Here is a 24,560-nt window from a genome sequence, read left to right as displayed (position 1 = left end):
TAAAAAATTATAGAAGCTTGTAAATATTACATTTGAACTGAAATAACCGGAATTCTGACACAAAGTGGAAGTTCTTATTTAGTTTATCAGTGCTTTCTGCTTTCTAAACTTTCTCTATTTGGAGATTGTTTCGTCCTATAAATATCTGGGAATTTATTTTCACCTAGAGAAATTGTTTTTGAAATATAAACTTCAGCTTTCTAATTTAATAAAGCTTATGGTAAGAATGAAGCAGTCTTTCATTAAGTCGTATTACCGATTGTTCGATTCCTTGATACGTTCAAGTATAGGCTATATGTTCCCTATTTGGGGATCATCTTTCGTTGATAAATTGGAGAAGACGCAATTGAGATTTGTTAGATCGATATTTCATATTAATCGTTCGGTGCCTGCTCCTGTCTTAAGATTTGAACTGGGTCGTCCACCAATGGCTATACGTTTAACAATGATCATTCTTATATATTGGAGTAAAATTTTAGAGTTACGAGACTATGATCCTAGAAAGTTGATTTATAACAAGTTGAAATTAATAGATGGAAATTCTTCGTTCAAAACTTAGTCCTTTTCAGTTGAAAGCTTATTGTCTGATTTAGGTTACTCTACTGATTATTATGCTCAAATTTCTGATAAAAAAACTTTTTCTGGCTGAAATGTCTCAGTCATTAAATTAAGGGATAAATATTGGGCCCAAGACATTCATTATATTGAGCAAAAGTGTAGGTTTCTTGAGACTTCCTTTGTATCTCCATAAACACCTCGATATTATTTATTATCAAATTTAAAATATAATATTACATTTTTAATAATTCAGTTACGTCTCAACGACTATACTATTGTATAAAATAGGCGCAGAATGAATATACCTGCCCATTCTAATTGTCCATTATGTAATTGACTTTGTGAAAGTAATAAAACCATTTATTTGTATCTTGCGAAATTACCGAGCATTTAAGGTATACTTTGTTAACAACCGATTTTGATATGTTTTGCTTATATGAATTGAATCACACTCCATTAAAATGTTTTACTGTTAGCAAGACTTCGAAAGAAACAAAAGACAGCATTCCACCCAATTTTTCTCTAATTCTGACACGTAGTTGACACATAACAATTGTTATCATTGTATTTAATTGTAGCACCTTCGAAACAGCAGAAAACGATAAGAATTGCAAGAGATTCTCCATCGAAAAATATTACTTTCATCTCTGCATTTTCTATATGCAATGTAGTGTCTAATTAATTAATTTTATCAGCTTTATTGAATAAATGAAGTTCATTTCTATAGTAACATATGCAAAATAATAACAATTGATTGCAAGAAATTAGTTACATTGATTAAAGTAGATACACTTAAATTGCCGTAATTACAGAATTTGTCAAGTGTGAACATTGTAAATAATCACTTCTTCTTGATGAGTATTTGGCTCTTTCTTGTCACTTCGTCTTCTGCGATAATAAACGATGGAAACAACAATAATCACGCCTAATAACATTAGGGAAGTAAGAACAGAGACTGCGATTTTCCATCCAAAAACCGAAGTAACTTCATCGAAACAACCTTCGTTTAAAGAAGAATCATTTACTGAAGATGTCAAATTATCTTCTGGAATTTCTCTACATTCGTCATTGGAAACAATATCGACGAATAACAGAAAAGAGGAATTTCTTCTGCAGTAAGTATTGGAGAAATCTGCAATCTTCTGCTTGTTTCTAAGCAACCAGTCTTTAGTAAATTGCGAATGACACTCGCAAGTCCAATTGTTTCTGGATAAGTAAATTTTAAATATCGGAGAAACGTCGATTAAATTCATTAATCCGGAAGGTAATTCTGTTAAATCGTTATTAGCTAGATCGAGATTCGTTAAATTATTCAATGAAAAAAAAATGTTTTTGGGTAAAAATGTAAGCTTATTTTGTGATAACTGGAGAATCTGTAATGACGACAAATTTTGAAAAACACCTTCAGGAAGATTTTCTAACTGGTTTCACTCCAACTCTAACACTCGCAGTTCAGAAAGTCGATGAAAAATTTCTGTTGGAAGTGTCGATATTTTATTGTTCGAACAGGAAAACTTTGTCAGCAGTTTGTTATTTCTCAGAAGATTCGGCGACAGATGTTCAATTTTATTAAAATTTAAATTGACGATTTTCAAATTACTTAAGTCAAAAAATACATCTTCTTCGAATGAAGAAAAGGAACAACTCCTTGCTACAAATTCAGTCAAGTTGTGCAGTTTCATGAAAGATCCTGACGGAATTTCTGATAATCTAGGATTTCCATGAATATAAAATGTCTTTAGATTTGAAAGACCTTTCAACATGTAACCTGGCAAATCCTTTATTTGATTAATTCCTAAGTCCAAAAATTCCAATCGGGTGAGATTTCTAAAGACAAGTGGATGAATCGATTCAATTCTATTGATACGCAAGTCCAGTCTTTTCAAACTGTAAAGATTATAAAATAGATCTTCCGGTATAACTCTTAAATTACCGCGTATGATGTATAATTCAGATAAATTAGTTATCTCTCGGAAAGGTTTGTTCGGAAATAAAGAGAAGTTATACCATTCGATTTTCAATAAAGTCAGCGATGGAACATTGTGAAACGTTAAATTTAGAAGTTCCGACGACCTCACATACCGTATTTGGACAGATCGCAGAGAGGACATGTTATTAAACGATGCACTTTCGAAGTATCTTTTATGCGAGAAATGGTTATATATCTGGACGTGTTCGATTCCATATCCGAAAGTGAATATTCCAAAGTCGATCCCCGACAGATAACAATATCTAAATGTTATCTTTTGTACATTTTTAACATTCAAGCATCGCATTAAACGAAAGTCAATCCTTTCCTTGCCGCAATTGATGGATAAAGACTGGTTGAATACTTCAACAGAAGAAAGGTTTTTTGATTTATGGCAGCTAATTGCTGATGACGAGCAAGAAACATTCGCCCAATGTTGCCAAAACTCTTGACAGGAATTAACCACTAGAAATAGGAATTGCAAGAAGATAACCCACCTCATCTCGTCCAAAGAGTCTTCTAGTTACATCGACAGACGAATCTCAGAAGTAAAATCCTCAGAAAAGATTTAACAATAAAACACAATTCCGAACTGGTAATATTCGTTATCACTAATGTTGCTGCGTTGAAAACACGATAAATTTATGATGTCAGTGACATTGTACCGTCATTTCCAAGAGAAATATCACGTATAAAGTTTATAATTTCCTCGTTTATTTCCGTTGAGTTCGATGGAGCAATATCGGATTAATAAAATTAATATTTTACAAATAAAAAAGTTGTTTTTCACATTTATTATACGGGGACTGTTCGTTTAAATTAATTAATATTTTAAATAAAATATTATTTCTTTTCTTTTTCTAAGACGTGTGTGAATGGTGTTAAGTAATTGCGTTTTGTGACACAAAAAAATGTTTCTGTCTAACTCCAGTTAAATCATTATATCGAAAATTTCGTAAGTGAATAAGAAATAAATATCAAATAAAAATATTCTCTTTCTATACGTAAAGAAGACAGCAAAAAATAATTAAATGAATGAGTTTAGGAATTTTATTACTTTGTGAAAAAGGAAGACACAAACGTCACTTTTGTGTCGAAAGGGAAAATTAACTTCCTTTCCCAGGACCTTATTTTCAAACTGATATAATCATCTGGATATTTTCCCTGTACTGTACATCCCGTTTACAAACGAAAATCCTTTAACACTATTAGTAGTGGGGAAATGCCGATTCTTGCTCACTAGAACGAGAATGACTAAAATGTGAATGCCCCGAAATCGAAAAATTTCATAATCATGAAAAATCAGACAAAATCATGTAAAAATAAAATACGTTTTTATTCCACCTCATTCACCTTCCTTTAAATTTATCGAGCCTCAAAAATCGGAAAATCTACTAAGAGGTGACAATTTCATCATGCCAGTAGTGATAATATGTAGGTTCTGCCCTTCAAAAAATAAATAATTTAAAAATAATAAAAAGTAATAAAAATAACTAAAAATTACTTAAATTTAAATGAAAATACATACAACTTTCAAACTACATAAAATGCCGTTTACTTCTCTTTTCTTTAAATAAGTTAAAGTAATGTAAAAATATAAAAACCTCATTTACTTTCAAGTATAAATTACTTTTCAATAAACTTTACAATGGATGTGTTGCCGCGTCTATATATATATAATCGAGACGAGTTGAGAATAATAATAAGTGCAGAGCCCAAACGGTTAGGACTTAAAAGTAGAAATTTTGTACACAGGGTACGTCACGCACACTAAGAAAAGATTCTAAAATATCCCTTTTATAATTGCTTTATAATTTTAACATAATTGATCACATTTATTTAATTTTTAAATATAAGGCTAGTTGAATCTCTCTTTCTATATATTAAAAATTTTCCAAATCTCTCATAAATATATACGAAATTATATAAAACTCTTCAACATATAACAACATATACAACTAAACCTCGACAACGCCATTTTTTCTTTTCGTCAGTGGCTATTGTTTAAAGGTTTGACTGTATAATAAATATTTATAAAATAAATTATAAGTTTAAGATTATTTTAATTTCTGCTCAATGTTTTTATTAATATAACTTTTATAATCATAAAAAAAATTAAAAGAACTTAAAAGAATTTTTGAATTTAAATCATGTCACTTCTGCTCAAAAATGTAAATTTTTCTATAGTTTAACGGAGTTTCCTGTCTATTAGTATTACTTTCCTTGTCTTGTCCTTTATGTATCTAATACCATTCGTGAGATTAAGAAGGACCGACAGACAGGTGAACGACAGTGAGAATTTATAGGTCTACAAGTTTTCAATTACTGTTACAAAAATCATAAAAATACATAGAGTAAAACCTGTTCAAATCGGAAACCTGTCGAACCGCGCGGTTCCTGTTTACACAGGTTTTACTGTATTTGTTTCTTCATTATATAAATGTAAGTTTTGCTTATGAACTAAGAATAAAACGTTAGTTCTATAAATTAAAATATGTTTTACACGCAAAGAAAAAGTAAAATATTTGAACTTTACTCTTTATAATTAAATGTGAATTATAGCAACGTATCAGCATTTTTAAAATTTGTTCTGTAGGTAAATAACAAATTTAAACCTTATTGTATTCGCGTAAAAATTTAAAACAGCAATTTATTTCGAGATATCTGTTATATTTTTATTTATTTTAATCTAATTTGTCATAGTCTGTAGCTAACAGTCGTAATTTACTATAGCAAATTCATATATAAAATTGTTAATACGTCCATGAAATCCATGCATATTTTTTTTAATTAAGTAATTATCAAACGTTAAAAGAAACTTATAGAATAAAGTCGAGTATAAAATAATTTCTTGTTTAACTTCCTTTATTATAATTAATATTCGCAGAAAACATTAAGTGAATTTCACATACTGAGGAACATTTCTTGTCATTTTAATCACTTAAATAATTTATGATAATTAAAGTTGTCCTTTTATATTGTCCAGAAATAAAAAAACTTATGGCAATTGCTTTATTATTGTCTAAATTTTCTTATTTAGAAAAATTAAATTATTTTATCTAAGAAAATATAGAATAAATAAAATGTTTTACAGAATAACTAAACAATTATATTAGTCTGTGTTATTATACTTTAACATTTAAAGAGGAAATCTCTCATTTCTTTGTGTAGGAAGTTGCTGATTCCGACTGACTGATAACTTCAAAGGGATTATTCATCTGTTGTACATTTATTTTTTATATTAATTATTTTTAAAAACTAAAATAAAATTTTTAATAAAAGTTGAAAAATAAACTATTTTTCCTTTATTTCCGTTGTCCTTTGCAATACATTCTAAAATAAAAATAATAAAACTTATACTAATTGTTTTAAGTCAATAACTTCGTCATAATGAGATTCTTTTTATAACCCTTTATAAATTATAAAATACCTTGCAGCCGACGACTTCGTACCACGTTACCTGACAGTGATTGATTACTCGGAAAATTTCTGACGAAAGAGAAATTTTCTTGGAAAGTTTCTTTTCAATAATTTCTTATTTAAATTTGAATAAACATAAACATGGGAATTTTTCGCACTAAGACTAGATATTTTGTCTCGCTTTTTTCACAATATTTTGTTATTTTAATATTTTTCGAATAAAGTGTAAAAAATATTTTTTCCTACATGTCATATTTCTATACTACTTGAATTGAAAATCTAGACGAAGCGCGCTCGGTATTCTCTAGAGGCGTAATTGTCAGGTACGGTTAATTGTCAGGGACCTTCAATAAGACCGTCACGTACTATCGCCCCTTTCGTTTCAAAATTCCGATGCCGAGGGCCGAGGCTAACGCCAAATTCCTACTGCATCGAATAGACTAGTGAGAAGTGTAATGTTATTTGTTTAATTATTATACGATATAACGAATGAAATATTTAATTATTTTTAATATAGGCCTAATGTTTTACTATATCGCCCAGAAGATTGTTTTTCGCCCCCAAAATATAAATTGTTACAAATCGTCCCCTCAACTTAGAAAAACGCCTACACGGGGAGGATATCGCCCCCGTTGATAAACACTGGTCTAGAATTTGATATTTTTGCATCACTTAATATACACATGCATGACACAACGCCATAACATAATCATCCTATATTTTAACATGTGTCGTAATTGAAAACTACTCAAGTTTGAGATATTACTATTGAAAAAAAACTCAGATATACAAATCACATTCAGACATCCATAAACTGCCAAACTTATTTTGTTGTATAATGGTTACCAATGTTTATTTTGTTTTATTTACAGGAACACATCATTTTACATAATGTCTTTTATAACTATAACTTTCAGGATTTCGATTTTAAATTTTATTGTTTTCTTATTAAGCACTGTTTATTTTGAAAAAAAATGCCTTCTTTTAGAGATGTACTGTATGACTCGATTAGTACAGTACATGTTAAATGTTTGCTTTTTCTGCTTATGTAAAATTTTTATTCAGTATTCACTTTGTTTTGAAAAAAATAAATTGTTTTCTAATGATGAACTGATGTTACTTTTACTGAGTGTACGGCATGTAACGTTAAAAAGTAAAATAAAAAAATTTTTTACCTAAAACTAAATTTTATTTGAAATATTTAAACAATTTAATTTGGTTGTTTTAGCCTGCATACTCATATTTATCGCCATACTCGAATGGTAAAAAATAATACCGTCAAATTCATTTAATCATTCAAATAAATAATCCTCTTTCTTTTCAATTCGCTCATTTATTACGTAATTACTAAACAACATTCTACATAATTCATAATCAAAATTCACTATCAAAGCGCAGCATATTTGAAGTATACAAAATTATTTTCTGTGCAAGCGAATGCAAAACAACAATAATTTGCGAAAAATTCATTAAAGAGTTCAAACTCGATGCAAGTGAATTGACAGAAATTCTCAGTTGTAAACGTTGTACTACAACGTTTACAACTGAGAAATCACTTCTTCTTCCTTAGGCTCTGCCACTTTCTCGACATTTTTTTTCTTATGACTATAAACAAACACAACAACAATGACTAACCCTAACAAGTATGACAAAGTAAGAACTGCAACTGCGATTTTCCATCCAAAAGTAGAAGAAACTTCTTCAGAACACACACCTGGGATTTGTGTGCATTGATTCTTAGAAATAATTCTGGTAAAAGATAAAACAGACGAATTTTTCGTGCATAAAACATCGGAGAAATCTGCAATCTTCCTTTTGTTTCGAAGCAACCAGTCTTTAGTAAATCTCGAATGGCAATTACAAGTCCAATTGTTTCTCGATAAGTACTGTACACCGTGAATTCAGCAGAGACGTCGATCAAATTCATTAATCCGGAAGGCAATTCGGTTAATCGGTTTCCGTCTAACCAAATAAATTTGATGTTTGGCAAAATAAAACAATCCGGAAAATGCAATAGAGAATTGTTACTCAGGTGAAGACGAGTGACTTTGCTCCATGTTCGATAATCCATAGTCGACAATTCATTAATATAATTATTACTCAAGTCGACGATTGTCGCATTTTCGATCAGAAATTCGGGTATTCTCTTTATTTCCTTTCGACTACAATCGACTCTGAGGTCGTCGTTTTTCGAAGAACAGTCGCAGTTCATTGGACAATGGCTTCTAATGGCAAAGAATTGCGTAAAATTTAGCAATTTTCTTTCTTCTCCGTGACATTTGTTGAATATTAGAACCGAAAAAATTTGAAATGAAATTTGAAAGTTCAATCGAACAATCGTGCCGATGAAATGCAAAAGTTCTCCATCACAAGTTATTGGGTTTTCACTTAATTTATAATTGGGTTTGTTGAATCCGTATTTCCATTCGTCGATGTAAATGGTTTTTATGCGACAGTAATCCAAATTTATCTCCATGCGGTTCGGAGTGTAAATCGGCAATTTGACAGTTTCGAAATGGTTCCATGAAAAATCAACATAAGTCAAGTTGTATTTTGTCCAATTTAAATTCGACCATTCCGTCAAACCCGCTTCTCTCAAATCAAGTCTTTCGAGTTTATTGTTGAAGTCAAAAGAAATTTTACTGAAATTGTTATGAGAAAGATCGAGAATTCGTAAATTACTCGTTGGAAGAAAAATATTTTTAGGTAAAAATGTCAGGCGATTATATGATAAATCCAGTTTTTCCAGATTCGACAAACCTTGGAAAAAATCCTCTGGAATGTTTTCTAGACGATTTTCGTGTAAATCGATTTTTTTGAGTTTAGAAAGTCCATCGAAAATACCATTTGGTACTGTCGATAATTTGTTCCATCTGTATTCAAAAATTTCCAGATTTTTATTATTTTTGAGCAGATTGGACGGGAGATGCAAAACTTCGTTGGAACTGATAACCACCTTTCTTAAGTTCATGGAATGGAAAAAAAAAATCTTCTTCGATTCGAAGTAAAGGAAAATTAGAAGCGCAAAATTCTGTCAGATTGTCGAGTCCCTTCAAAAATACAGAGCGCAGTTCAGAAAATTTTCCAGAGATAAAAAGTATTCTTAAGTTCGAAAGACCTTTCAACAAGTCATCTGGAAAACTTTTTATTGGGTTTTCTTTCAAATTTAACTGTTCCAATAAATAGAGATGTCGAAAGACTAAAGGATGAACGGATTCAATTAAGTTGTTTCTTATATCCAGGGATTTCAGATTATTCAGTCCACGAAAGAGTTCTTCAGATAAACTTTCTATTTTGTTTCCCCTCAAATTTAACTGTTCCAATAAACTGAGATGTCGAAAGACAAAAGGATGAACGAATTCAATTATGTTGTAAATTAAATCCAGGGTTTTCAAATTATAAAGACCATGAAACAGTTCTTCTGGCAAAGACTTTAATTTACCAAAGTTCACTTGTAATTCAGAAAGATTTTTTAATTGTTGGAATGGTCTGTGCAGAAACAGCGTAAAATTATAATTCCAGATTTTCAAAAAAATCAGAGAAGAATCGTTGTAAAAACTCAAATTGAATATGTCGAAAGTTCTTACGCCTTCAATCTGTAAATATTTCAGAGACGACATATTAATAAATGCTGCACTTTCGAAATTCAACCTTTCAGGTTCGAATTTCAACCTTTCATATTTGGATTTTAACGTGTATTTTATGACGATTTTTTCGATGGTATAATTCGAAGCGAATTTTTCGACTGCAAATTTCTCCAAGTAACAATCGATAAATTCTAAATTTTTAACGTGTTTAACATTTAAACAACGCATTAAACGAAGGTCGATGGTTTCTTCGTCGCTGCAAGTTAGAGATAAACGAATTGTTGAAGATTTCCACAAACGAATGCTTATTGGATATATGGCACCTATCAGCATTCGATATACAAGTATTGATTTTCGTTTGTCTAAAAACAAATGTTATTTTTGTACCGTTTATAATTCTAGATGGATCATATCTACGACATTTGTAGATTGGCGCTTTACAAGAGAAGTTTCCCCATTGGTTCCAGAAATCTTGGCAGCAATTTACTAGAGATAATAGGAATGGAAAAAGAATTACCAACCTCATTTTTTCTGCTGAGAGTCTTGTCGTTTTTTCTATTTTAAGTAAGACGGGAGTCTGTGCGCATTACACTAGCATTTGTTGTTCCGTTGTCGACTGACAGCTAAAGCAGATTAATTACGAGAATAATTAGAATGATTCATTATTTCTTGTTCCTATTGAAGATAACGATGACATAATTTTTGATTAACTTCCTCGTTATTCGTTTCGCTCATATAGTAACAAAGAATTCGAATTATTTCTATTATTATGAATTTTGCGATATTTATAAAAAGTGTAACTTATTTTATTGAAGAGATTTATTACATACACATATTCTAAATATACAGTTAGACTACACGTCTGTATGCTCCAATTGTGAATCAAGTTGCCTGTTTTTAAATTCTGAATATTGTAGAATTTACAAATGGTCGATTGTATATTTTAATGTGCAACATAAAGTTGGAAGTGTCATATAAAAGACACGACTTATTTATTGACTTTTTTTTTAATTCCCTTCGTTAAGACAATTATCACTTTTGGTTTCTAAACTGTTTCTGCTAACTTTTCATTTCATTTCGATTGTATCTTTCTGTTTATGACCTTAATTTTTTCTTTCTTCATTGTACTTTGTGTTCTAATCATAGTCAGCACTTATCTCTACTAGGATCGGAGTTTATAACGATTTTACTCGTTATTAGCTTTTATAATATTGAATGCTACTCATCCCTACACTCAAAATTAAGCTTTATGCTATTTTATAATAACTAAAAGTTTTTCACAATCAACATAACAAAGTATAATGCAGTAGTAGTATCCACACAATGTGAACCAGTCAAACCTAGACCGTAAGCGATTCTAGGCGTTTTCACGTGATACAGCGTGACGTGTTATTCCTACGTCATATCAGTCGGTATTGTAATTTCACGACAGATCACTAGATCTTTTTAAGCCACAATCTGTGACATCACAACGAATTACTTGACTTTCGAAAACAATGCTAAATAGATAGAAGTCGAGATCAGATATTTTATTGTATTCTACTGTAGTATTTTAGACGCGGTGTTTTTACTTTTGCTGGAAATTGAACATGTTTTTCGACTAATCTAAAAGTTTTCTAATTAGCTTCGAAATAGTGGAACCTGTATTTTTCACCCTGCAAAAACGGGTGAGATCGACTGTAACGTAATAATCATAATCTTCGCTATCATTACTTTTTTTGAGCAACGCTGGGCTCATCTGGTAGTATAAAAGAAATAAAATACTTGAAACTATTACTAAAAAATTAAATGATTTTAGTTTCTTTAATTTAACATGGAAAGAGGAAATCTGTCATTTTTAAGTGAGGAAGTTGCTGATTCCGACTGAATGATAATTTGAAAGAAATCATTCATCTGTTGTACATTTATTTATTATATTAATTATTTTAAAAAAGTAAAATAGAATTTTTAATAAAAGTTGAAATATAAAAATTTGGAAGTGTTTTAAAGTTGAATTAATTTAATTATATATTTTCCACGTCAAAAAAGTAATAAAAATTTAAAAGTAAGAAAAAGTAAGTTTAAAAATGAATTTACAAAGACAGAAAATTTTAGTTGTTACTGTAAAGTCTAAAGAAATAAACTTGAAAAATAAAAAGTTGGTTTTTGAGATGCAAATGCGTCACATAAAATATCCTCTTCTACTTATTTTCATTTCTAACTTATTCTCCTCTCGTTTCTTAACAGAATTTTATAAAATTAATTGAAAACTTTATTAATTTCCTATTAATTACCGCATTGCTTATATATACATGTATTATTTGAAAGCGTTTCAATCGATTTAGATTGTATTTTATTACAAATATATTATTGTACAAAAGTGTGAATTTATTAATTAAAAATATTTCATAATTATTTTTTAAAATGTGTGGTCGAAATTCTTTACAAATGTATTAAATTTACTTTTTAACTGTATACAACAAAAATAAATTATTTTATTCCAGTGATAATATGCACAAACACCAGGTATCAATGGAGTGCATTTAATAAAACAAAAACGGATGTGATAAGTCCTTATTATCTACCTCACATTAGTAGATTTTTAATTAGTTTAATTATACCAAGAGCAAAAAGCAATTTTTTTATATTATTTTATTCCATTGAAACGCAGCAAATTTTTTTATTTCCAAAATCAAAATGAACTTTAAAACTACAACAGGAAACAGTAGAAATGTATTTTTTTCATTTTTTCATTGCCGAAAATGCTGTGATTAAAAGAAACAATGAAAGTTTTTACTACTTAAGAAACAAAAGAGAAGTATTTACTTTTATTTTTCGAATTTCTTTCTATAAATGACATTAATTAAGAAAGTTACAGATTTTTTCGTTTGTAATATTTCAACTGTAAATACAATTATTTTCGTATTTGTAAAAAAAAGAAAAATTTTTCACAAATAATTGAATGCTGTTAAAAAGCTATGTACGTAAACCTAAGTACCAATCGACAATAACAATAAAATTGACGATTTTAAATTTTATTATGCTACATTAAGTCGAAAATGTGACATTAAAGACCCGACTTATTTATTTCTTATAATTGTTTGAATTAAACAAGTCATTACTTTCAGTTTTGATTTTTTTATTACTGCTATATTTTTCTTCGCTCTTTATAATTTACTTCCTTTTTTGTCAATAGTTAGTGGTAAAAGTCGTAATTTATTCTGATCTAAACTCATTTGCAGAACATTGCTAGAATAAATTACTTAGAAAATTTATACAAGGTTCTGTCAGACAATACCAAATACAAACATTTTCTCTTTTCTTTATAATAGGTTCCGACTACATTTACAAATTTGGTAAACGTCGAGAAACAAAAATGTGAAAATCGCTTTTTATACCAACTTTTCGGTCACTATTCATTATCAAAAACATCGCTCACGAAGTGTGTTTTAAACATTAAAAACAAATCTATTCATTGAACAACTTCTAAACCACATAATACGTCGCCAGATAAGTTGCGAGGAAGTCGACGTAGCTTCCGTTTCTGCTATCAATTGTGTCACTCAGTTAGATGATAAAAAATTTGTATTGTAGAATGAGTGATAAAATAAGTCACTGATTTTATCACAAATTTTAACAAATTAGTAACGGTAGGCAAATAAATATTTGTGAATATACGTAAAATTATTTTTAATTTTTGCAAATATTGGCTTTATTTATATAAGATATTCATCGCCTATACGTGTCATAACAGTTTTTCTATGTGAAAATTAATGTGTCTGTTAGACGAATGTTTCTTTAAACCGAAGTATATATAGCATATCAATATTATAGATATACGTTTTTATTCAATTGTATTACCCTGAAGATGCTATAAAAGTATAATATTTTGTCTATTTCTTTAGTATAATCTTCTAAATCATAACTTCCAGGGTGGAAAAGGAAGAGAAGCGTATAAGTAATTCCATATATAGAAGAGACCGGGGCAAGATCGGCATGTTTGGCTTTACTTAAATTTTGTGTAATAAATAGTGCTGTAAACTGAAAAAAAAGCTTTGCATATTGTCTATTTGAATGTTTTCTTACTATAGAACTGGTTAAAATCAGTTTGGAAATAAAAATAATTAAAATAATTACAACTTTACAAGAAGAGAGAAATTGACGAAGTTGCCCCGGGTATAGGGGCAAGATCGGCAACTTCTCTCTTTTTGTAAAGTTGTAATTATTTTAATTATTTTTATTAAAGTTGCCCCTGGTATAGGGGCAACAGTAATGGGGCAAGATAGGCACGTATATAAAATTATGTTATTAACAATGTATAAGTTGGAATTCACTATTAAAACAAAGAAATACAAATCCAACACCCATTTAATATTATTACAACGAAATGCAAGTTCAAAGACATATATACATGAATAACAAATGCAAACATGTTTTCATTTATCATCTGTTTGATTTTTATCCTTTGCTTCTAATGTGGCTTTATGTTGCCGATCTTACCCCGCTAGTCATGATTTCGAAACATTAAGTACAACCCTGAGAACAGAATGCCAAGCCACGATCTGGCCACGTGAATAAGTTGAAGTTACATCCTTCTAACAGGAAAAGTAACTTTCGTTATCATGGAATTATAACAAAACCTGCCAATTCAATATAAATGGAAAAAAAATATTATATGGAATTCAACGAAAATGAAAATTTGCTTGATAATTCAACTACGCTTGTTGGAGAACAATAAAAACACTACACTCAACAAGCCACCAATGAAACTCAACTGCCTAACCTATAACAAAAGTCTCCTTTTAATTTATTTTTAAAAAAAAGCGCTTAACAAACTTGCCCCGCATGCCGAAGTTGCCCCGGTCTCCCCTACACAAATTACGGTAAAATATATTTAATATTTTCGAATAATATTTCTTTTCTCATTAAATAAAGATTTTTATTAAGTATATGGGATTCTTTAATTGGGGTTTTATGCCATTAGCAAGGAAAAAAAATTACTGATTTATATTTAGAACTTGTAAAACTTTCAATATTTCATTCAATAAACTTACCTTCTATCGCGAAAACAAATATATTGGGATTGGGAAGAAATAAAAACCTAATGAAAGCGAAGAAATATCAACCTTCGTATATAAATAAAAAGAAGGGGAAAATATGACTACTTGAAATGGCATACACATTTACTAAGTCTGAGCTACATTCATTTTCACATTTTTTTAATGAAAATTAACTGCTTTTTCGTCTTCTTCGTGGCTATGTTTATTTTTATGTAATTTGCATATACACTGAAATGACTATTTTTAAATGAAAAGGAAATTATGACGAAATATTCATATATCGATTATTACTTTCTTATTGATACACGTGAGACTTGTGACAGTATGGATTAGCTTTTTAAATAATATTCTTTCATTTAGAACTCTTTTTAAACGTTATTATTACATCAAATTATTAAATACAATGTTTATGTGTACCGTAGGAGGAAAAAATGCCGGGCGTAGGAAAAAATGTGTTCTTATCTATAGTATAACAAAATTTACTTATATCTGCGTAAAGTATTGATAATTTTCATACGGATAAATGTCTTCTGATACAATTAATTATCTTTATAAATAATACTGTAAATAATATATAATTTACAATGACTGATGTTTCTTCATTATTCTTTATTATGTATTAAACATAATTTCCTGGGTTACAGCAATTTCGGATTTCAATTTTTAAATTTCCTGCCAGTCGCTGTTACTAGAAATCGCGGCATGGGCGGAGGCGCGCTTCTTCGCTAATAATCGCGTTATTTTAAAGATAATAACTTGTAAAACTGAAATTTGACCGGAAATAATTTAATTTTTTCATTGGTATTTTTAAATCATTTTATAATAGAATAGAGCGTCGTTTATCCGAATCAATTGAGAACTGAGGCGGTTCGGATAACTTATTTTTCGGATAACCGATCATGTACGAAAAAATACATTAACCTATCCCGTATTAAAAATTTTCTCCGTTGCGTGTCGCTTCGCGTTGAATTTTCGTCGATGAAAAGCCTAATGTAAACTTTTTAAAATAATAATCGTGGCTATTGTATCGTTAAAAATTATTTCTATATTTTTTACAAATAAAATAAATATATTGAAAAATATAAAAACATAAAATTTATACTTTAGAAGTTATCGAGTATCAAAAAAGTTCGATTCAGCACGACACACAGTTCCCAGAAAAACACCACACTAAAGTGCCAGCTAAAACACATACACAAACATAAAAAAATATTGGAGTAGCCCAAGATATAGCTAAAGATTGCAGCGCCACAGCACTAGCGAAAATTTAAATTTGCCGACTGTAATTCTTTCGGATAACCGACTTTCGGATAAACGGCGTTCTACTGTATTATATAGCACTATTTCCCATATAATTTTTATTTTTTTTTTTTTTATTTTATGAATATAAAAAGGTGAGCGACTCTAATATATAAATTAAAGAATTTTCTTTTATTAACTGCATTTATTAGGCACTTATGCACCCAGGAGACACATAGCGATTTTTTATTGAATTTCTTAAAAATAAAACAGTTGAATTATAGGCTTTTTAGTATTTCTCATCTGATATATTCTGAAGCGATTCCCACAGTAGTTTTAAAGTTTATGTCTTTTTTTAGAGAAATTTTACGAAAACCAATACCTTTTCATTACCTGCAGTAAATCGAAAATATAATCGTAGTCGAGCATATACATCAGTAAAAACATAAAAATTGCATTAAAATAACATACTTTGTAGAACGTCTCAGATGAAAAAGTAATTGAATCGAGTCCCGCTGCCATATTGATTAACTCGCGATCTATTCTAAACGTGTTGCGTTGCATCGAATGAAATAATTTATAAAAATTAAAATAATAAACACGTATATAAATTAATTGGCAATATCTGTTCGCAATAATATTTTAAAACACAATGAACTTATAGTTTAGCATTTCCGATAATATTTAATTAATTTTTGAATTTTATTATATTTTATATATAAAATTGGAAGAACAAAAAATAAATGATTAAAATTTAATAAAAAAATTATCTGAAAATTCAGATCACACATAAATATGAGATCAGTCAAAAACAGGTAGTTAGTCATAATTAAAATCGAGAAAAAAATAAAACTTTCAAGGTAAGGAAATTTTTGTGGTAAAAAGTAAGGTAAACGATCACGTGACGCCCGTCTCCCCACCTTTTGTAACCAAAGCGAAGGAGGTTAAAATAAAAGTAAAAACATCAGTAGAAGCAAAGACAAACATCTTCGCGTGTCTAGAACAATAAACTCGAACGGGAGCGAAGACGAAACACGACACCTTGTAAATGATGCTAATCACCTTCTAATATTAAAAAATTAAAATCTTCAATAAATTATAATGAAATTAAAACTTTTTGACTGAATTCCATTACAAACATATTACAAAACTGGATTAAAGTAGAATTACAGTTTTTCCACGCTAAATTTTTAACAATTAATTTATTAATTTGGTGCCTCATTGACCGAGAGTGCGTAATTTCTATTTAACTGAACTCGCGCATCCCAACGGGTTAAAACTGAAAATGGTGATAATTTGTAAATTCATATTCTCACATAAAAAGCGTACTGTACACTCTGTTTATATTTCACCTCAGTAATTTGCGATTGAATTTTTCTAAATAAACCTATTTAATTTATAATTTACTTGACATGAAGAAATCTTTATGGCTAGTATTTCATATCTCATATTTCTGTTGTATAAAATATTTAAAATATCGGAAAAAAATATAAATTTCTGATATCTAATATAAATATTTTTATGATTGAATATTACATTTTAATATAATTCACTTTCTTCATCAAGAATGTGTATTTTTTCCAAAACATTAACTTTTTACCAACAAAGCACAGTGGAAGTAGGAACCGGGCAGAAAATGACAATGAATTGTAACCCCTGTTAAAGTGGTTTCTTGCATATTCCATTTCATCTTTCATATAATTCGTTTTTTCTGTATTTACACTGAATTTATGTAAAAATTATTGTGTTCGCCTGTTTGTTTTTAATAGCTTCTCTTCGTTTAATAGCTTCTCTCTGCTTACTAAATTAAATTAAATTACATTCGACCCCCATAACGCGGAAGATACGTTCTACTTTATAAGGATTTTACGTCGTAGGAATCCTTAAGTACATGAGCAATTCACAGCCCGGCACGTATGCAGTTTACGGGCTACGGCTGTTTGAAAGGTTTTCTTCCATACGAGTAAAATTAATCGATTGTAGACTAATTCGACTGAACATTTCCAAAATAAGTTTAATTATTGGGAATAATCCATATAAACTATGCTATAAACAATGAATTGTAGGATTACTTACCGAATGTGCATCGTTCGACGACACCATTGCTTAAGATTGTTTTCGTCGTGGAGCTTGTCATCGAATGTCGCTTGCGTGCTTCCTGATAAATTATTTTTTTTTGCGAAAAATTCGCTGAACTTTGGAGACGTCATTAATACAAATATAATTTTTATGGCCGTTAAATAATAAATGGTTTTTAGTAGGTCCGTTGCTCGTTTAAACTCAACGGTTTGTGCGATATCCGCTATTTGTCTAGATTCGAGAAATCCTGTCGCGACACGAGTCGGCGATGACGTTTTACTGCGTTATACGTGTCTCTTTTAACGTCTTTATACGAATACGGTCGCAAATTTTTGCTGTGATCTACGAATCCTCATTATATGAACCAGTTTTATAAAAGGTCTACTGTACTCGAAAACTCTAAATTTTAAAAGTCAAACCCAAATTAATTAGCTTAATTTGTGCAATATTGACTTAAAATAGTTATAAACATTACTAAATAATCATTACGAGGTATTTATTCGTTTATATGTTACCGCTAAAGCTCGAAAGTCGTTAATGTGTACATTGTCTAGCTAATCTGCAGATTAACTAGGGTGATCCGTTAAAGTTGTGAAAATTGTTCCATTTCTAAAATTACCTAGATAATGGGCAGAGTATCTAGGTAATCCGCACATTACCTACTAGGCACTCGGTAAAGTGAAAATAAGATTTTTGCCACAAATAGGTGTGCTTGTCCCAAAAATCAATTGCTATGAAATTCAAAGTGTCGCCAATCTTTAGATTGCACTAGTAAGCACAGTTGAATAATGTTACCTATGGTGAGTAAAATGGCGGCTCGTCTCTGATTCCAGCAAAGAAAAGAAAGAAAACAGTGAGGACGCACGTTCTAACCTAACCTAACCTATTATAATAAATTACCATAATTATTACCAACCAAATTATTAGAATAAGTTAAATTAGGTTTGAACGTGCGTCCCCACTATTTTCTTTCTTTTCTTTGCTGGAATCAGAGACGAGCCGCCATTTAACTCACCATAGGTAACGTAAACTGCAGAATTATATCATGCGATCACCAGAAAAAGTATGATAACTTTATTATTTTTCGTCTCCGGTCCAAAATTAGGGTATCGTTGAAGTCGTCTCGTTCCCCTGGGTTCAGATAGATACTCGAAGTCCCGAAATTCCATATAATAATTTTTTAATTGTATTAATATTTTAAACCGTTTGATTTTTTGTGTTTTTTAATTGATTGATGATTGATTCTATAAACTAATTTGTTGATTGTGTGATTGTATTAACTTGATTCTTTAGATATCGAAATTTAAATAAATAACAATATGTTAATTTAAGCGTACAGAAACATTGCTGTTGTTCAAGCGAAGATCTTATTTTCACTTTACCGAGTGCCTAGTAGATAATTTGCAAATTACCTAGATAATCTGCACATTACCTACGTAATTTGAGAAATAGAGCAATTTTAGCAACTTTAACGGATCACCCTAGTTAATCTGCAGATTAGCTAAATAATATATACATTAACGACTTTCGAGCTTTAGCGGTAACATATATATATTATTCTTTACGAAAGTCGAGTGTTTGGAACAGCTAATCATTTATTGTACAGTACATGTCAACGACAAAATATTCTCTTATCTTTGATCAAATTTGTTAAAATATCATAATTTCTACAAAAATATTAATTTTTAAAATTATTTTCAATATTATTTAGTGTTTTCTTTCGGTCACTTGATCGTTTTTAACATTGTAAATATTTCTTACCTATTTTTACCTTTGTCTTTGGGTTACTTCTGTGGTGGTGTAAAATGGATTAATAAAGATAGTCTCGAGAATGTTATTTTTGAAAATAGTCTAAACTTCAATTATGAAAAAAGTATATCCTGAGTCATCACGAAAACATTACTTTACATTAGTTAAACACAGAGCATCTTCTATGTATGTATGTCTCTTTAATCCGACATTAAGTTCGGTAGACTATCATTACAGCTTTCAGGTTAGACACTTCTTTTATTGTTACCACATATGCATTTCGGACTTACATAAATGTTAAGTCCCTCTTCAGTGCAATACTACAAATTATTAAAAAAAACATAATTAGTGACATGACAAAACTCTTCGCGTGCAGGTCATATTTACTGACATAAAACTATCATACTTAAAAATTGTCACACTTATACGATACCTATGGTTCTGTCTTCTAAAACCACGGTGTACAACGGGTAACATTGGTAAGATTTTAAAATACAGCCATTAAAAACACTCCAAATACATCTTCCAACATTAATATGAAAAACCTAATATATTAATAATTTTATAATTTTTTTAATTTTAATGCTACCGCTCGTGATGTAATTAACAGGGAGTTAGGATCAAACGTACCGAAACCCTCTCTGACCTACGAGATGTTTTATTGCGCTCGTAACAAAAATACCGTCAAATTTCATTTAATTATTGAATTATCCGACTCAATTGGGGACTGTGGTTGATCGGATAATTGAAAAGTCGGATAACCGAAAAGTATGAAAAAATCCATTATTAGTGTAGTATATTATTATATCCCATGTAATTAGTATATTAGTATATCGCTATTAACCTACTTCGCGTTGAATTTTCATCGATGTTAAGCCTAACAAACATTTTTTAAAATAATAATCGTCGCTATTGTATAGTTAAAAACTAGAAAATTAAGCCTCGTTTAAATACTGCCTCTTTCATAGTCGAATGAGTGTTGCCAGCTAAAACACGTAAAAATAATATTAAAGTAGCCAAGACATAGCCAAATAATTTAGCGCCACATCACTAGCAAACATTTGAAATTTGCCGACTAGGACGATCGGTTAACCGAGGTGTCGGTTAATCAGGAGTCGGATAATCGAGGCTCTACTGTAGATAATATTTTTTCTATTAAATTCACTGATTTCTAACGTAATTAATAACCATTATTCTACATTATTCATAATTAAAATTTACTAACAAAGCGCAGCATATTTGAAGTATACAAAATTAATTTCTCTAAAACGAATGCAGAAGAACAGCAATTTGTGGAAAATTATTCATTAAAGCGTTCAAACTCCATGCATTTGAACTGACAAAAGTTCAGTTGTCAACATTGTAATAAATCACTTTTTCTTCCTTTGGCTCTGCCACTTTCTCGACATTTCTTTTCTTATGACAATAAACAAACACAACAACTGTGATTAAACCTAACAAGGTTAGCGAAGTAAGAACAGTAACTGCGATTTTCCATCCAAAAGTACAACTAGCTTCGTCAAAACACGAGATTTGCATGCATTCACTATTAAAAACAATACTGGTAAAAGAGAAAACAGACGAATTTTTCGTGCATAAAACCTCGGAAAAATCTACAATTTTCAATTTGTTTCGAAGCAACCAGTCTTTAGTAAATCGCGAATGGCAATCACAAGTCCAATTGTTTCTCGATAAGTACACCGTGAATTCAGCAGAGACGTCGATCAGATTCATTAATCCGGAAGGTAATTCGGTTAATCGGTTTCCGTTTAACCAAAGAAATTTCATGTTTGGCAAAAGAACATATTCCGAAAAACGGAAAAGAGAATTGTTGCTCAGGTGCAGACGGGTGACTTTGTTCCACGTTCGAGAATCCACAGTCGAGAAATCACTTATGTAATTATTACTCAAGTCGACGATTGTCGCATTTTCGATCAGAAATTCGGGTAATTTCTTTATTCCCTTTCCATTACAGTCGACTTCGAGGTTGTCGTTTTCTGAGAAACATTCGCAGTTTAGTGGACAATGGCTTTTAATGGAGAAGAATTGCGTAAAATCCAGCAATTTTCTTTCTTCTCCGTGACATTTCATGTCTTTTACATCCGGAAAAATTTGTAATGAAATTTCTAAATTCGATTGAACAGTGCTGACGAAATGCAAAAGTTCTCCATCACAAGTTATTGGGTTTCGACCTAATTGGTAATTGGGTTTGTTGAATCCGTACTTCCATTCATCGATGTAAATGGTTTTTATGAGACAAAAATCCAAATCGATTTTCATGCGGTTTGGAGTGTAAATCGGCAATTTGACAATTTCGAAATAGTTGAATGGAGCATAAATATAAGTCAAATTGTAGTTTGTCCAATTTAAATTCGGCCATTCTGTCAAACCTGCTCCACGCAAATACAGTTCTTCGAGATTATTGTTGAAGTCGAAGGAAATTTTACTGAAATTGTTATGAGAAAGAGAGAGAATTCGTAAGTTCTTCGTTGGAAGAAAGATGTTTTTAGGTAAAAATGTCAAGCGATTAGATGATAAAACTAGTTCTTCCAGATTCGACAAACGTTGGAAAGTATCTTCTGCAATGTTTTCTAGACGATTTTCGTGTAAATTGATTTTTTTGAGTTTATAAAGTCCATCGAAAATACCATTTGGTATTGTCGATAATTTATTCCGACTTTATTCGAAAACTTCCAGATTTTTATTATTTTTTAGCAGATTGGATGGAAGATGCAGCACATCGTTGGAGTAAAAATCAACCTTTCTTAAGTTCATGGAATGGAAAAAAAAATCATCTTCGATTCGAAGTAAAGGAAAGTAAGAAGCGCGAAATTCTGTCAGATTGTCGAGTCCTTTCAAAAATACAGAGCGCAATTCAGAGAAATTTCCAGAAATAGAAAAATTCCTTAATATCGAAAGACCTTTCAACAAGTCTTCAGGAAAACTTTTTATCGGGTTTCCTTCCAAATTCAACTGTTCCAATAAAGTGAGATGTTGAAAAAATAAAGGATGAACGGACTCAATTAAGTTATAACTTAAGTCAAGTGTTTTCAAATTATAAAGACCATGAAACAGCTCTTCTGGTAAAGTCTTTAATTTACCAAAGTTCACTCGTAATTCAGAAAGATTCTTCAATTGTTGGAACGGTCTGTTCAGAAACGACGTAAAGTTATATTTCGAAATTTTCAAAGAAATCAGAGAAGAACCACTGGGAAAACTCAAATTGAATACGTCGAAAGTTCTTACTCCTTCAATTTCTAAATATTTCAGAGACGACATATTTATAAATGATTCACTATCGAAACTAAACGTCTCACTCTTGTATTTTATGACGATTTTCTCGATGGCATAACTCGAAGCGAATCTTTCGACGGCAAATCTCGCCAAGTAACAATCGATAAAAGCTAAGTGTTTAACGTATTTGGCGTTTAAACAATGCATTAAACGAATGTCGATGGTTTGTTTGTCACTGCAAGTGACAGATAACGAGTTATTGAAGATTTCCACAGAGGAATGTCTATTTGATATATAACACCTATCGGCAGTCGATATGCAAGAATTATTTATTCTTAGCATCCAATGATGTATAATTTCTGTACCGTCTATAATGTGAAATTCTCCTAATTTACATTTGTATATTGGCGCTTTACAAGAGAAGTTTTTCCATTGGTTCCAGAAATCTTGGCAGCAATTTACTAGCGAGAATAGGAATCGAAAAAGGATTACCAACCTCATATTTTCTGCTCAGAGTCTTGTCGTTTTTTCTATTTTAAGTGAGACGAGATTTTTAATGCGATACACCAGCATTTGTTGTTTCAACCGTTACTTGTCGACTGACAAATAAAGCGGATGAATTACGAGAATAATTAGAATGATTCATTATTCCTTGCTCTTATAGAAGATGATTGACATAATTTTTAATTAATTTCTTCCTTATCCGTCTCGCTCATATAGTAACAAACATTTCGTATTATTATTAAATAATTATTCTCACAAATTTAAGTCTAATTTATTACTGAGTAAATTTCACACATATATTATATATATACACTTAGATTACACGTTTCGTATGCCATAATTAGNAAAAGGATTACCAACCTCATCTTTTCTGCTCACAGTCTTGTCGTTTCTTCTATTTTAAGTGAGACAAGTCTTAATGTGATACACCAGCATTTATTGTTTCAACCGTTACTTGTCGACTGACAAATAAAGCGGATGAATTACGAGAATAATTAGAATGATTCATTATTCATTGCTCTCATTGAAGATGATTATGACATAATTTTTAATTAATTTCTTCGTTTTTCGTCTCGCTCATATAGTAACAAGCATTTCATATTATTACTAAATAATTATTGTCACAAATATTTATTAAGTCTAATTTATTACTGTGTAAATTTGATACATATATTATATATATACACTTAGATTACACGTTCCGTATGCCACAATTAGTCGTCAAGTTGACATTTTGAATTCTGAAGATTTTCGAATTTAGAAATTATCGATTTCAGATTTTAATATGGCGCCTAAAACTGGGATTTTCATAATAAAGACACGACTTATTCATTTTTTATAATTTCCTGATTTAGAAAAGTCATTACTTTCATTTTTGTTTTTTTTTTATTACTACAGTAATTTTCTTTCCTCTTTCCATTTTACTTTCTCATTTTTCGATTTAATTTCCTTTTTTCTTTCATTGTACTTTGTATTTTAATTATAATTTGCACTTAGAGAATCTCAGAGCATTTTACGAGTGTATCATTCATTTTAAAGTTAAAATTAAATAATATCGTTTTCTGTGAGTGTCTCGGACTTGCCAGGTATTGTCTATATGCTGAAGTGAACAAATTCCCATTGTTTGGATGATAACATTTAATAACAACACGACTATTACACAGTCTGCAACACTAACAGTTA

General features: G+C 30.2%; 1 protein-coding gene across 1 annotated transcript; it reads right to left on the bottom strand.

Annotated features, from left to right (window-relative positions):
- Nucleotides 1-1,258: 1,258 nt before the first annotated feature.
- On the bottom strand, nt 1,259-23,630 carry LOC111641530. The gene is given in 4 exon segments (XM_023387704.1): nt 1,259-3,043; nt 7,589-8,857; nt 8,859-9,908; nt 20,993-23,630. Coding segments are annotated over 4 exon segments (6,075 nt in total). The 5' UTR covers nt 23,082-23,630; the 3' UTR covers nt 1,259-1,376.
- Nucleotides 23,631-24,560: the final 930 nt, after the last annotated feature.

Source organism: Centruroides sculpturatus, unplaced genomic scaffold, assembly GCF_000671375.1.
Source record: "Centruroides sculpturatus isolate CEXI.00-Female unplaced genomic scaffold, Cexi_2.0 scaffold1605, whole genome shotgun sequence".
NCBI classification, from domain to species: domain Eukaryota; kingdom Metazoa; phylum Arthropoda; class Arachnida; order Scorpiones; family Buthidae; genus Centruroides; species Centruroides sculpturatus.
Note: the sequence above shows the minus strand (reverse complement) of the source record. Positions and strands in the feature narration are given on the sequence as shown.